The sequence below is a fragment of the Nicotiana tabacum genome, chromosome 22 (assembly GCF_000715075.1).
Source record: "Nicotiana tabacum cultivar K326 chromosome 22, ASM71507v2, whole genome shotgun sequence".
NCBI classification, from domain to species: domain Eukaryota; kingdom Viridiplantae; phylum Streptophyta; class Magnoliopsida; order Solanales; family Solanaceae; genus Nicotiana; species Nicotiana tabacum.
This window is the reverse complement of record NC_134101.1, coordinates 135,323,788-135,336,952: the sequence shown is the minus strand read 5'-3', so window position 1 is coordinate 135,336,952 and position 13,165 is coordinate 135,323,788. Positions and strand designations below refer to the sequence as shown.

General features: G+C 37.0%; 1 protein-coding gene and 1 non-coding gene across 3 annotated transcripts; one reads left to right on the top strand and one right to left on the bottom strand.

The window, feature by feature from the left end:
• Positions 1-561: 561 nt before the first annotated feature.
• On the bottom strand, positions 562-6,565 carry LOC107816980 (uncharacterized). 2 transcript variants are annotated; one of them, XM_016642737.2, is made up of 6 exons: positions 6,387-6,565; positions 6,220-6,304; positions 2,478-2,619; positions 2,038-2,388; positions 1,699-1,955; positions 562-1,147 (listed from the first exon to the last, which is right to left on the bottom strand). In XM_016642737.2, exons 1-6 carry the CDS (start codon positions 6,427-6,429, stop codon positions 910-912), a joined length of 1,116 nt encoding a protein of 371 aa, XP_016498223.1. In that variant the 5' UTR covers positions 6,430-6,565; the 3' UTR covers positions 562-909. The 2 variants fall into 2 exon arrangements, with proteins under 2 accessions (XP_016498223.1, XP_016498224.1); XM_016642738.2 differs by having other exon boundaries at positions 2,038-2,361; positions 6,387-6,559.
• LOC142176921 (U6 spliceosomal RNA) lies at positions 3,399-3,501 on the top strand. The gene has a single exon (XR_012705722.1). It is a non-coding gene; the product is annotated as a U6 spliceosomal RNA (small nuclear RNA).
• Positions 6,566-13,165: the final 6,600 nt, after the last annotated feature.

The following is a 13,165-nucleotide window of genomic DNA, read 5'->3' as shown; positions in this document are numbered from 1 at the left end:
GTAAATCTAGCTATTTTTGAATTTCGCCCGTAACTCTTTGCTCACAGAATTCCCTCATTATTTGTGTCATTCTTGCCTTATCCTCCTTACTTCCATGCTACCTCTACTACTCTCTCAAATTTTTCATTTCCTAGTTGAAAAACCATTGAATAGAAACACAAGTATAAAAAATGTCTCAGTGAGAAACCAAGTAAATATTAATTACTTAGTATAAACTGCATGTCAACTAGATCTCAGTGTCTGGTAATAAATATGATGATAAGGCATCCGAGAAGTCCAGGCCAATTCGATTTCCTTTTCCTTTTCTCTATTCTACTCTAAAATTTCCTGTGTTCTCAAACTTGTCCCACACACTCCCATAGTCCCTCGTGTTTACAAAGTAGTCTTCAACCAGTTGAATATTCAGGGTGTACCAAAGTAACTCAAAGAGTTTCATTTTTCTTTCTTTGAATACGTCCACAGAGCAATTTTTCCTACCCCTGCAGTTGGGTAATCTAATATGAAACCAAGTTTATTTAACGAAATTAAAAGTGGAATAGGGGAGGAGATAGCCACTGGCAATGAAGAACCAAGCACCGGTTAGCAATCAATGGTAACCACCACCACAAACAAATCATCAATAGATTTTTCAAAACTCAAAAGGATTCCCCCAATAACAGCGTTTTCAGTTACTAGAAATGAGGCTGTAAAAAGTATAGACAAAAGGAAGGGACATTGACTTGGGGTTTGTCCGAATGGCCCCGTCATCTTGTTAGGCTCATTTCAGCAACTAAAAGCAAGGGCAAGGGGGCACACGAAGGGGTTGCGGAAAGGGGGTACAGAGAGGCTTGAAGAGAGTGACCCTGTTATTAGCAAGTGAACATTCTTGAATGGAGAAGACAGTTTGAAAATCATGAATCAAATGTCGGATTAATCGATGTTGGAAGGCAGATCTTCAAGGTGCATTATTCCCTCATGCAGCATCTGAAGATCCTCCAAATGCACTTTCTTTTCCTCAAGTTGCAATTTGAGTACTGTCAAGTAACTACTAATTTGTAAACCCATCTTGCATCTAGCATCCTCACTTTCAGACATGGAACCAAAGGATGAGTTGCAAGGTAGTAAAGAAGCTGACAGGCGATGACCACCAACAGTAGTACCATTTAACCTAAGAAGAGAAAAATGCATAAGAAAGTTACACCAAGTGTATTCCCATCAACTATAGCAAAGGCAAGATTAAATTGGAAACAAGATGAACAGAAAGTCAGAAACTTGATTTCAGATTGGCATAATTAAAGTTCTTGACCAAAAGATAGTTGAAATACCATAGGTTATCAACCAGTGTCCACCAATAATGGAAGAGAATATGTTTTGCTAAGGAAAAGAGGAAGATATATTATTCAATGATCAGATGTCAATATGAGTCTTCTCATAGTTAAGAATATGCAAACAATATGGAGTAATGATGCTAAGAGTCGGTGAAAAACTACATGGAACATTGAGGAACATGATTAATGCTGATGCAGTAATAAAGAGAAGCGGTTTCTGGATTCAATTCTCCGCTCCAACTTCTTCCGAAAGGAAACCATGAGAATAGTTTTATACTTTTGACATGGCAAAGTAATAAAAAAATAACCCGGCCCCCTAACCTATAAGAGTTACAACAGATGAATGCAGTAACAGTAAAACATTTCTATTCCAGGTTGAACCACCACTTACTTTTTGAGGATTGACTGTGATTCCGTGTCAGTCTCAACTGTAAATAAGGCATCAACACTATCCTTGCTTACCCATGCCAATCCTTCTGTTGTGCCAACTTTACAGATTGAGTATATCTCACCAATGGAAGCAACTCCGGATATGCCTTTAATCCTGATAGTAACAATAATCGAAGCCCGCAGAGGACGGATTTGAAGACGAGTCTCCCCAAGAGTTAACGCACCAGCCCTAATTGCTCTGTTGCAGGATTCTAAGCTCTTGCCAACAGTTAACAGTTAATAAACAAACTTTTCCTCAATGAGGAGAATTTAGGCAGAAGTTCCAGAATCAATAGGATACCTCGAATTGGATGTCCCAACAGTTAAGCCCATCAGGCAGATCCCGGACTGACGTAGTGCAGACCTTTCCAAAGACTGAAACTGCTTCTACAAGCTGAGAAAGGCTGATGGTAGAAGGTACATTCCCAACTGATATTGACCTCCGACCATTCATCCTAGCAGCATCAGAAGTTGTATAAATCGATCCAGAAGCATCATCACCATTGCCAAACTCACAAGAAGTTTGATGTGGTTTATCAAGATTTAAGATTCTGCCTTTTCTGCTTTGCTTGCTTTCACTGCGAGAAGACTTGCTTGAAGATACTTTTCTACCATTATCATGTTTCTGTGGCTCAAAAGGTATTGGTAACATCTTTAAACAAATCAGTCCACGTACCCAATAGTAAGAAGTCCTATATGGACATATAATGTATTGCTCTTAATAAAATCAGAAAGGCATACCACAAAAGGGTCAGGCTTCTCCGTCGCTAACTTCAGCTGCCAAATGGCTCTTTCTACTGGAGAACCCAATTCTGAGAAGTCATCATCGTCATCACAGACAAATTGTAAACCCTTTGAGCTCTTAAATCTTTGGAACTGGAAGCTGGTCAACTTTAAGGTGTAAGAATAGTACAATAATCAATAAGAACGCATGGCATTTGGCCTTAAATACTAAGAATATTAATGTCTATAAAATCCACACTATACAGGAAAATCCACAGGTTGACCTAGCATGAAAGAGAGGGTACAGACAAAATACCAAGGTCTTTTTTGTCCTTTCTTTGCCTTCCAACTTTGATACACCCGAAGTATTTCTCATGTACCTGCCCAGCTTAGCAAATAATAATTCTCCTAAACTAAAACCTCCCGATACTATTTTAACTGTTCATCTAAATAATTATGCTGAAAGCTATTGAGCCTTTAAGAAGGTAGTTTATCCTTTTCACTAGCTATTATGCCAAGAGGTCTTTGCTATGCTTTTGACACATTCAGTACTTTAAGTTTCTGCAGCTTGCCCTTGGTTTTCTCCATGCACTGATTATTTGTTGGCCTTCACCTGAACACTATTGTGCAAAGGTGTTATCTCTGCAGATTTACTAATTACTACTTCCTTCATACTAACAAATTTATCTATTTCTATTTTAGGTTGTTCCAAAATTGTCAACATATTCTGATGGAGTTTATTACCTTTTTCATCCATTCATAAAAAATTTCATCAAATATTCTATTCGTAAAATGGTTGTTGGACCCATTTTTGAGCAAAAAAAGTTCACATTTTTCCAAATCAACTTTATCTCCACTTCTGTACCCATTTTCACCTATTGTGCAAAGGTATTAATTGCAAAGATTTACAACCCTATTCCAAAATTGTGTTAACTATTTGTCCCTTCGGCGACATCTGATAAAATTCGTCTGATACGGAGAAGATTAGTATGGCTCCTACGCAAGGATGACATGCACAAATCGAGAAATGGTTCAATTTTTTGCAATTAAAAAAAAGAACTTAATATTCTTTCAATATTCTACATTCTGTTGTTTAAAAGGTGCTGCATAGCCCACATTTGAACAGCACAAAGTTCAAATTTCTTTAAGTTCACTTTATATACTACAATTTTGGCCTCTTTTTCAACTAGATGTTCTTACCTTAATAATCGTGCCAAACAAAATGGGACACCAAAATGAGACAGGGGAAGTATTTAATCAAACACATTAGATCTAGTTCACCGTTTTCCCTCTGTTATCTCATCAATCAACTGTGCCTCAATCCCAAATCAATTCATCTGCTCTATGAGACAGATTTTGTTTGCCGAACAGCAAATGCCAGCTTTTTTTGATGCATAACCAAAAGGCTGTAGGAGCCAAACAACCCTATTATTAATCTCAATGACATAATTATGGGATCTGTGCATAATTGCATAATCGATTTTAACTTTGCAATCTAAGCCCATCAGAGGGAGCTTCCACATTGCTTATTGCTTATAAAAAAAAAACAATAGAGGGAGCTATCCATTCAATTTCTAAACGTTAAGTAACTTTGGATTGAATTCACTGTGGATAGGCCAATGATTTTGAACTCGAACAAACACACAAAACAAACCAACCCTTGCTATTTTTATGCAGAAGTTATCCAAACATATGGGATAGTCTGGATTTATACATGAACACAAATACATTCTACAAAGTATGCGGTAGAATGTAGATGCATGATAGAGAATAGAAAAACTATATTAAACCAATAACACTAGAATCCATATTTAGTGAGCAATGAGAATGACTGATGAATTAGACAACAACAACAACAACCCAGTATAATCCCACAAGTGGAGTCTGGGGAGGGTAGTGTGTACGCAGACCTTACCCCTACCCTAGGGTAGAGAGACTGTTTCCAATAAACCCTCGTTATCCTTCCCTCCAAGAACTCCCAACCTTGCTCTTGGGGTGACTCGAACTCACAACCTCTTGATTGGAAGTGGAGGGTGCTTACCATCAAAGCAACCCACCTTGTCAATGACTGATGAATTAGACAAGAATACCAATTGAGGAAGGAAAGGTCAAAAGAGAGACTCTGAATGACTATTATGCATTCACACTCATACAGCTGGAAACCTTTTCCTTTTAATTCATATACCAGCCAAAGAACATATCCATGACAAGCTTTTGGAGATACTTTATATGCACAGGGTACTTACTGAATAACACGCGACCTATGTGAATGCTTATCCACAAGCACTGTATACAGAGATAGATAAGAGGAAATCTACCCCACCCTTTATGTAGTATGGTGAGGGTTTGAGTGTCGAGCGGCCCTTTGTGACTGAATTGCAAAAAATTGGCAGATTTTCAGCAGGCTCTGGAGAATAACTATTCCTAAACTGTAAGTTACGCACTAAACACCTGAATCTCAATTAGGCATCAATTTAGCACTCAAAAGGATCCACATAACTTCCTAAGCATAGCAGGGAAGAAAGGATGCTTAGAACCAGAGTCGGCGTAATACAGCCCAATTGCTATTTATACCTCTGCAGAAGAAAACATTCATTCTTCTGTTGTCTTATGAGCATGTTCAATAATCTCCACTATAGTAAAAGAGGGAATGGTCTAAGGAAAGACAACAACTGAATCTGCTTCATCGTCCATCCATTATATTTTGGTTAATCTATAATGTGGCTTCTTGGGGTAATCCAATCTTAACATCCCTATATCCTGCTCTATGCATATTCCTAGGTTGCATTGGCATGCTTCTAGTAAGTAGTAACAACATCCATATCTTTTTTTTTTAATAACCATGGTGTCTGGGCCAGCTTGCGCGCACCTCGATTGATTCCACGTGATACCTGCTACCTCCCACCAACAATAGATACCATGTGACCCTGTCCAACAAGGTTTGGACAGATGGGAAAAATCATCTAGTGTTTTTGTCTTCGCTGGGATTTGAACCTGAGACCTCATGGTTCTCAACCCACTTCATTGACAACAAGGCAACACCCTTGGGTGCTACAGCATCTATATCATTGAAGTAAAAATTACATAACTGTCCTAGTTACCAATTACTCCTACAAGATTTCAGCTAAAATGCATTCAGAATATTGCAAAACTTGGCGTTGGTTTTTGTACCCTCTCTCTAGGAGAAAAGACACTCATGTCAACGCTTCTCTCTTTTGTTCTCATTACATGTGATTTAAATTTCAATTGACAATTAACTTCGTCTCCTTAGTAAATAATGAAAAACAACGAATAGATTAACTATAATTCATAGTGAAAATATCAAGACGAATTACGACAGAGAGAGTTCAAGTTATGTGCAATGACATTGTATAAATTTTTCTGACCATCAACTAAAATTGACATATAGAAACAGGTAAACTATTCATATCAAGTCTAATATGGTAACCTGGAAAATAGAGTGATAACCCGCTATAAGCAATTAAATTGCCTTGATAGTGTAAAAATTGCAGTGATATTAGTCAATGCTAAAAATGATTTATTTATTTTTTTGATAATTTTCGCATTTAAAGAATCTAAATTAGCATTAATAACTAGAATAAAATTGTAAAAGGGATATAGGTAGGCTATTAATCCTCCTACTATTGGCACACTGAAGCAGAAAATTTTTCATACTTCGATTTTTACCGTTGCTTAATCTTTATTTGTAAAACTACCAAGAAAGAAGCTATTAAATCATAAGCTTTAAATCGTATTTTACCTGCTGCAGTTTCGGCCAAAGCCGCTGAACGTTTGAGATTCCGGTAAGATGCCGGAAATGGCTTTGCAAATTCCGGTACGTCCACCTGCGGCGGAGGAAAAACAGTTTAACGGGAAGAGAGTTATATGAAAAATAGTAAAAAGTTAGGGTTTTACAGAGATTTTTACCGGCCATTAAAGCAGAAATTGAAGCAGCGAGTCTCGGCTTCATTTTCACAGGTTGCAAATTGCAATGAACATTTTGCAAGAAGGGACTTTCATTCAAAGCAAAAGTTACTCCTACCTCCCCCTTAAGCTTCGTAGATGTTGGAAAATATGCCCAAAACTTTGCACGGGGTGTGTACAGACCCCAAATCCTTGTTTCTTTTCTTTTCATGTAGCTAATTAATAGGGATTAAGAAAGAATGCTAATAATGAACTCGTGTAAGAAATTTATCAAGCCGTTTCACAAATCACACGGCACAATATAGCATTACACGAAATAGCCAACGACGAAATAACATCTTGGCTCGAGATTCCTCCGAAAATAACGTTAAGCTGAAATGAACATATCCGCCCTGATATAGAGCCCAGATTCATATTTAGATCCATCCACGGACCTCCAACCGATTCTGGCACTGCACTAAACTAATAACCTTTCAAGGATCCACAATAACACCTGATGCACAAGGACAACCATCAAATCCAGAACATACTTCCACAGTCCACAACCAAACGAACCAAGAGCCCTTCGGGCATAACATCTCACATTAGCGATAGTACCAAAAATCTCCACACTTGGTTTTAAATCTTCAATCATTCAAGTGACTACATGTCACACTTATATAATCTTCCCATGGGATACGCTCCCACGACCTTCCGCACCAAACATCAAGTCTGCACCTCCATACCACCGGCTACACTAATGCTGTAAAGCAAATCAAGAATCTGCAATCAGTACGCAAAACCTCTTACACAAGACACTGATCTCAGGTGACGCTAGAGACAATACCAACTTACTTTAACCATCTGAATCTTTTCCTGCTCATCTGAGCTTGTGACATTCTTGTCAACATCGAACTGCAACCTTGATCCTCAACTTCTAATTCTCATGCTACCCACTGCACCTAATCATGCCAATACGCAAGAGTACAAGAATTTCATCATAACTCCTGAACCACTAATAGGGTACACACTTCATCATATAGAAACCTCTCTCTTAACTCATTTCAGGGGAACCATTGCAACACGTAACTGAATTCCCACTACCATAGAAAAATACAAACCTCGAGTAGTGGTCTAAACCACCATTATTCTTCCGGGATCCGTCTACACATAATAAGCTACAATACTCGAATGCCTCCAAATAAATTCAATTACAGCAGTTGTCAAGCCTCGCACGTATCGCCACAATTCACATGTATAACTTAACCCGCTGAAGGAACTGATCATTGCTACCATCATGCCAATTCAACCATTGCTAATGGATTCGACTTCTTCTAATTTACTCCGGACTTTCCTTAGAAATAATAATAGCTCCATTCAAAATATAACGAACCCAAATCCACACTCATCCTAAGTGACCTTATTTCACGAGACCATATTGTCTCAAAACCCACGAACCATCTCGTACCCGTCTTACGCGCATATTCGTATCTTCAACTGGTACACCTCTCCTGATAATTCCTCCATGAATTCGAAGTCATTTTCTCCCATTCCTCTTACGTTGCACCGCAGACCGAAGCTAACATAGAACACTCTAAGCCCTTTTCATAATCCATTGCAAAAGCTCGATATTCAACCACACTACGTACTCGAAATCCTCAAGCACCGCATCTTAACTTTTGAATCCACTAGGACCGTTGTGGAGAGTCACCCACTCTGACTTGGTCCCGAATATAATCAAACCCCCAAGGCTTCTCTAGCACATGAACACCCTCTCAAAGAAGCAACCGGCTGAATCACCTTTCTTGTAAATCACCTCTACATGAAGCATAAATCCTAAGTCTTCCAAAAGCCTGTAAACAATTCATAAGGCCAATTATAGCACACATTCCTCAAAGCCTTTGCTCAAATCACCACTGATGTTCTCTTCCCTTAGTCGTAATAACCCACCAATATTCCAATAAATAGAAACTTCACAAGTAAATAACTATGCAATCCAATCGTAGGCGGTGGGGCTTTCCCACTTAGCTTGAAGCTACCATTACAGAACTCTGGAACCCACCAGGATTCCATATCCCCTACTGACATGATCTTGCACAATCGCCCCGCCAAATGCCTCAAAATCTTTCTGTTAAACATTTCATGAACACTCTGGATAACTAACCACATTCACATATTCGACCTCTTACCGGATGGCCAGTAGAATTCTTCGCAGAAGCTTTGTCAACACCACGCAACCACTAACCTGCTTGCAGGAGATAATCCCACCTGAGCCTGTGCTCATTGACCAGTTGTACAAGTCCGTTCACTCCTCATGATCACTAACTAAAGGTGCGATAATATATTACAATCCAAAGTTATGTGGTATTCTTCTTCTTATCAAGCAGATCCTGCCTGTCGTATCTAATATCCCCCGTATAATAGCCAATATTCCAAATAAATTCCGTGGATCTAGCCATTGCCCACCATGAATCCCAAATCACTCTAAACTTTTCTCAAGGCATGCAGTCATCCTACCACATAACCCAAATTCTACTCTGCCACTCTCCCACTTTGGTCAAACCCTCTCCCTTAAGCAATTATTCGACTTCTGCTTCTTACACCTGGCCTTCTAGAAATTTAACCACCGCATGACACTTCCCACATGTCCTTCCTCATCCTTCATTGCCCGGTTATTGCCTTAAATCAAAATCTATCTCTATAACACTTGAACCAATAGATCGCTACTAACTTTAAACCTTTCCGAGAATCATCTTTCTCGAGCCATCAACACTAGGAACACAGATTCAAACCTGAATCACCGCACACCGCGATCTCTGATAGCCGCTTCTCCGACACTATTTCATGCTACTCAGCCCCAAAGGCGAATTGAAGAAAATCATAACACCGACGAACTTAAGGTATTCAACAAGGACAATGCCACCACATTAGAGATGAAAGTTCTACCACGCTCGAAAATACCAAGTCTCGTTACTCCATCAACCGAAACCTGAATATTTATAGTCTGACTACCTTTCCTCCGCCGGAAATAAGATACCGAATCTCAATCATGACTCAGTAAACCTCCTTTAAAGTCATTCACTGCCCCGACACATAGAAGAGCATCCTACCATAACATCTGTGAGCACCTAATTTTTTACCATATTTGATTTTTTCACTCACTTTTAGTATTTAAATAGATTTTAAGTTTAATTTTAATATTCTAATTTTATTTCACCTTTTTATAGGTTTATTTTAGATAATTTGAAAATTACAAAAAAAAAAGAGTTATATATTTTTAAAGTATTAGTTTTATCTTTTTCATTTTACAAAGAAAGAAAAGTTTCAACAAAAAAAGCGATATAATTTTCTTTAGATTAGTTTAATTTTAAGTGAGAGGTTTTTGAGAAATAAATATTGAGTGTAGTAATTAGTTTGCTTTTTATTTACTTATTTAGTAGGAGTAGATTTTTTTAGTAATTATCAAGAAAAGAAAAGAAAAAGAGCCAATGGAAAATTGTCGCATGGAAAAGGATTCTCTCTTATCATCTAATTCACATGTACTTTCCTAGCAATTTCCTACAAATAACACCTACCCTAGATAATCGCACTCCCAATCCTTATCTCTTCCACCTATTAATCTCCTAATACCTACACCCTAAGTTGGTCGCACCAAACAAAAAAAGCAGAGAACGGAAGTCCAAAAGCTAAGAGCCTCACCCAATTCCTCATTTTCAGAAATCAGTCACAACTAGACTTTGAAGGATTTCAGTGAAGAAAGAGTACTGCAATCTTGGAAGGAGGCTCAAGTTATTGATTGCAATATTCAAAGAGATTTGAGACAATGGCGTGGCAGTTTCTTAAGATACAATGAAAGCACTTGTTTCCTTGAAGGAAGCTCTTAAATCAACCAAGGAATTGTTCAAATTCGACAGCGATGGAATCGTCCTGCAGTCCTAGCCATGTCTCTTTCTAACACTCGTCCAGAGTCGAGGTCTTGTTTGAGGTTCCAGTTCGTAATTTCGGCATTTTAGTCCAACGATTGTTGCTTTGTTATTCCGATTAAGTTGCAAATTTCCTGCTTTGTTCATCAATACAAAGGTCCATTTTCATGTCATTTCGGTATTTCCAGTTTGATTCCATGATTAAAAGCATGACTTGATTTGTTTAAGTATTTTTGAGTTCGTCATTTATGTTTGATATATGATTTTGGACTCGTTAATTAGTTCTTATGGTTTATAAATTCTTCTTTTGCCTCTTTGAGTGTTTTAAGCATTATGTCACTAGTATATGGTTTATTTAGTTGCATTTGCTTACTTGCTTTATGTTAGTTTTTTTTTTAGAATTATTCCGTCATATACCATGTTAGCCGTCCATGTTTAGTTTTTTATAATCCCATATCCATAAACTCTTGGCCCTACAATAATTTCAAACTGGTCTTAGGAAAATAATTTATGAATTTTTGTAGTTTGCTCTAGGCGCGTAAATGAGTCAACGTGGTCATGGGTACGGTTCCCGTGACATGGTCACGATACGTAAATCCAAACTCGGGTGTGCATTTCATGTGACCCGATCACAACTTCAAACAATAATAAAATAAATATGTTGTAAACCGCAGGTGCATTTTATGTGACATGGTTCACAATGTGTTCCAAAACAATAAGTGCGCGACATCGGGACTTATTTAAATAAAATTCATAAATAATTAAAAATGGTTAAAAAGTAAAAAATGCACAATCGTTTTAAAACATGTAATAAATTAAATAATTAGACAAATTATTAATAGTTGAGCGACCGTGCTAAAACCACGAAACTCGGGAGTGCCTCACACCTTCTCCCGGGTTAACAGAATTCCTTACCCGGTCTTCTGTATTCGCGGACCATAATAAGAGTCAATTTTCCTCGAATTGGGATTTTAAAATAAATCGGTGACTTGGGACACCATAAAATTATTCCAGGTGGCAACTCTAAAATTAAATAAATAATCTCATTTCAATTTATGTCACTTCAATCGGAAAAACTCCCTATCCCCCTCGGAAAAAAGGAGGTGTGACAGTTCTGGCGACTCTGCTGGGGACAAGAACCCAGAATCTCTAGTTCAGGGTTCAAGAATTCGAGCTTAGAATAACTATTATACTTGGCTTTATTTATTATTTGATTTTTACATGTATGAGCCTAATGTGCTAAATGCCGCTTTTTACCGCTTTGATATTGCTTGAATTATATATAAACTGTTACGAAACCCTCTTCTCTCTGAGTGTTCTAAATCATCTAGGAAGCGTGCACTTCGCGTGACTTCTTTTCTGTTAGAGTCATATCCTAATTTTAGAACGAGGTTCGGATAAATTGCAAAGCCAGTGAAGCTTCTGTATTCCCGGTACGCTGCCTCCCCCCTCCCCCGGCTCGAGCTGTCTGTTTGGGTAAGCTAGGTCTAGATCAATGCACCCAGGTTTTAAACCTAGAATAACATAGCCTCATGCCGGATCCCTAGCAGGAACGCTTGTTTGCATCAAGCACATTTGACTTTAGGGACTCAACACAGGGTTGGGTCCGTCTAGGATAGTTGTACCTAAAAATTAAAAGATCATCTTGATGCATTTTACGTGCTACTTGTACATTTATTTGTTTCGGCTTACATGTTGACCGACTTCTAGAATATAGAAAGAAAAAATCAAAAAAATAAACCAAGAGTGAGGTGTGTATTTTAAAATCCTGAAACTCTGCCGAAATTTTGAAAAAAAAAAGAAAAGGAAAAGTCATTTCAAAATGAGCCAAAATTTTTAAGTGACATGCTTCCCTTGTTCTGTCAAAACTAGCAGAACCACGCGGGTCTAATTCTCACCGGATGTGAGATACGTAGGCAAACCTCATCAGTTCCGGCCCCCAATTTTCAAAAATCCAAAAATATTTTCCTTTAATAATAAGCATTTCCTTAGAAAATTAAAAAAAAGAGATTTTTAAACTCAAAAAATAGTTTCCTTCTTTCTGAAGTCATTCATACTGAAAAAAGAAATAAAAAGAAAAATCAAAATACAAACTACGGGTTTCCTTTATTTTGAAGTATTTTTCCCAAAAGTGAAAACAAAATAAAAAAAAATAGAATCCAAAAAAAATATATGTATTCTTTTCCTTCTTTAAAAGTCTTTCTTTCGTAAAAGTCATAAAAATTTGAAAAATTGAAGTCCAATATTTTCGTTTTTCTTTAGAAGTACTTTTGTAATTTTTTTTTTTAAAAAACTCTGAAATCCCAAAGTATTTTCTTAAAAGTTACTCTTTCAAAAATTAAGAGGCAACATCCAAAATCTAAAAATATTTTCTTTATTCTTTAGAAAAAAGAAAACAAATAAAAATTCACAAAAAAATATTTTTTTATACTTTAAATTCCCAAAGTTCAAATCAAAAGAAAAGGAAGTTTTAGAAGTCTTTCTTTCAAAAAGGAATATCAAAATCAAAAATCCAAAAAAAATATTTCCTTTCTTCTTTTAAAGCATTTCTTTTGGGAAAAAAAAAACGAAACAAAAAATTCAAAAAAAATCTTTTTCTTTTTCTTAAAGCTTTCATGGTTCGAGTTTTATAAAAGTAAAAAAAAAAAAAAAAAAAAGAAGAAGAGTTAGCTTATTTACTCCATTCTCGATTTTTCTGAACTACGCAAGATCTGATTCATGCGACGTCATGATACATAGGCAATCCTCATAGGATTCGATCATAGCCATAAAATTAATTGAGTGAAAAATAAACTGAAAAAAAAAGAAAGAAAAATTGAGTGAAAAAAAGTGACCAAAAAAAAAGAGTGACAAAAAAAAGAGTGCCAAAAAATAAAAAAG

Bases quoted from the DNA above. Each gene is read 5' to 3' on its own strand.
- LOC107816980 (XM_016642737.2), bottom strand. From the start codon at position 6,429: ATGAAGCCGAGACTCGCTGCTTCAATTTCTGCTTTAATGGCCG. The intron at 6,305-6,386 runs GTAAAAATCTCT...CCTCCGCCGCAG, and splicing joins AATTTCTGCTTTAATGGCCG to GTGGACGTACCGGAATTTGC. The intron at 1,956-2,037 runs GTATCCTATTGA...ACTGTTGGCAAG, and splicing joins GTTGGGACATCCAATTCGAG to AGCTTAGAATCCTGCAACAG.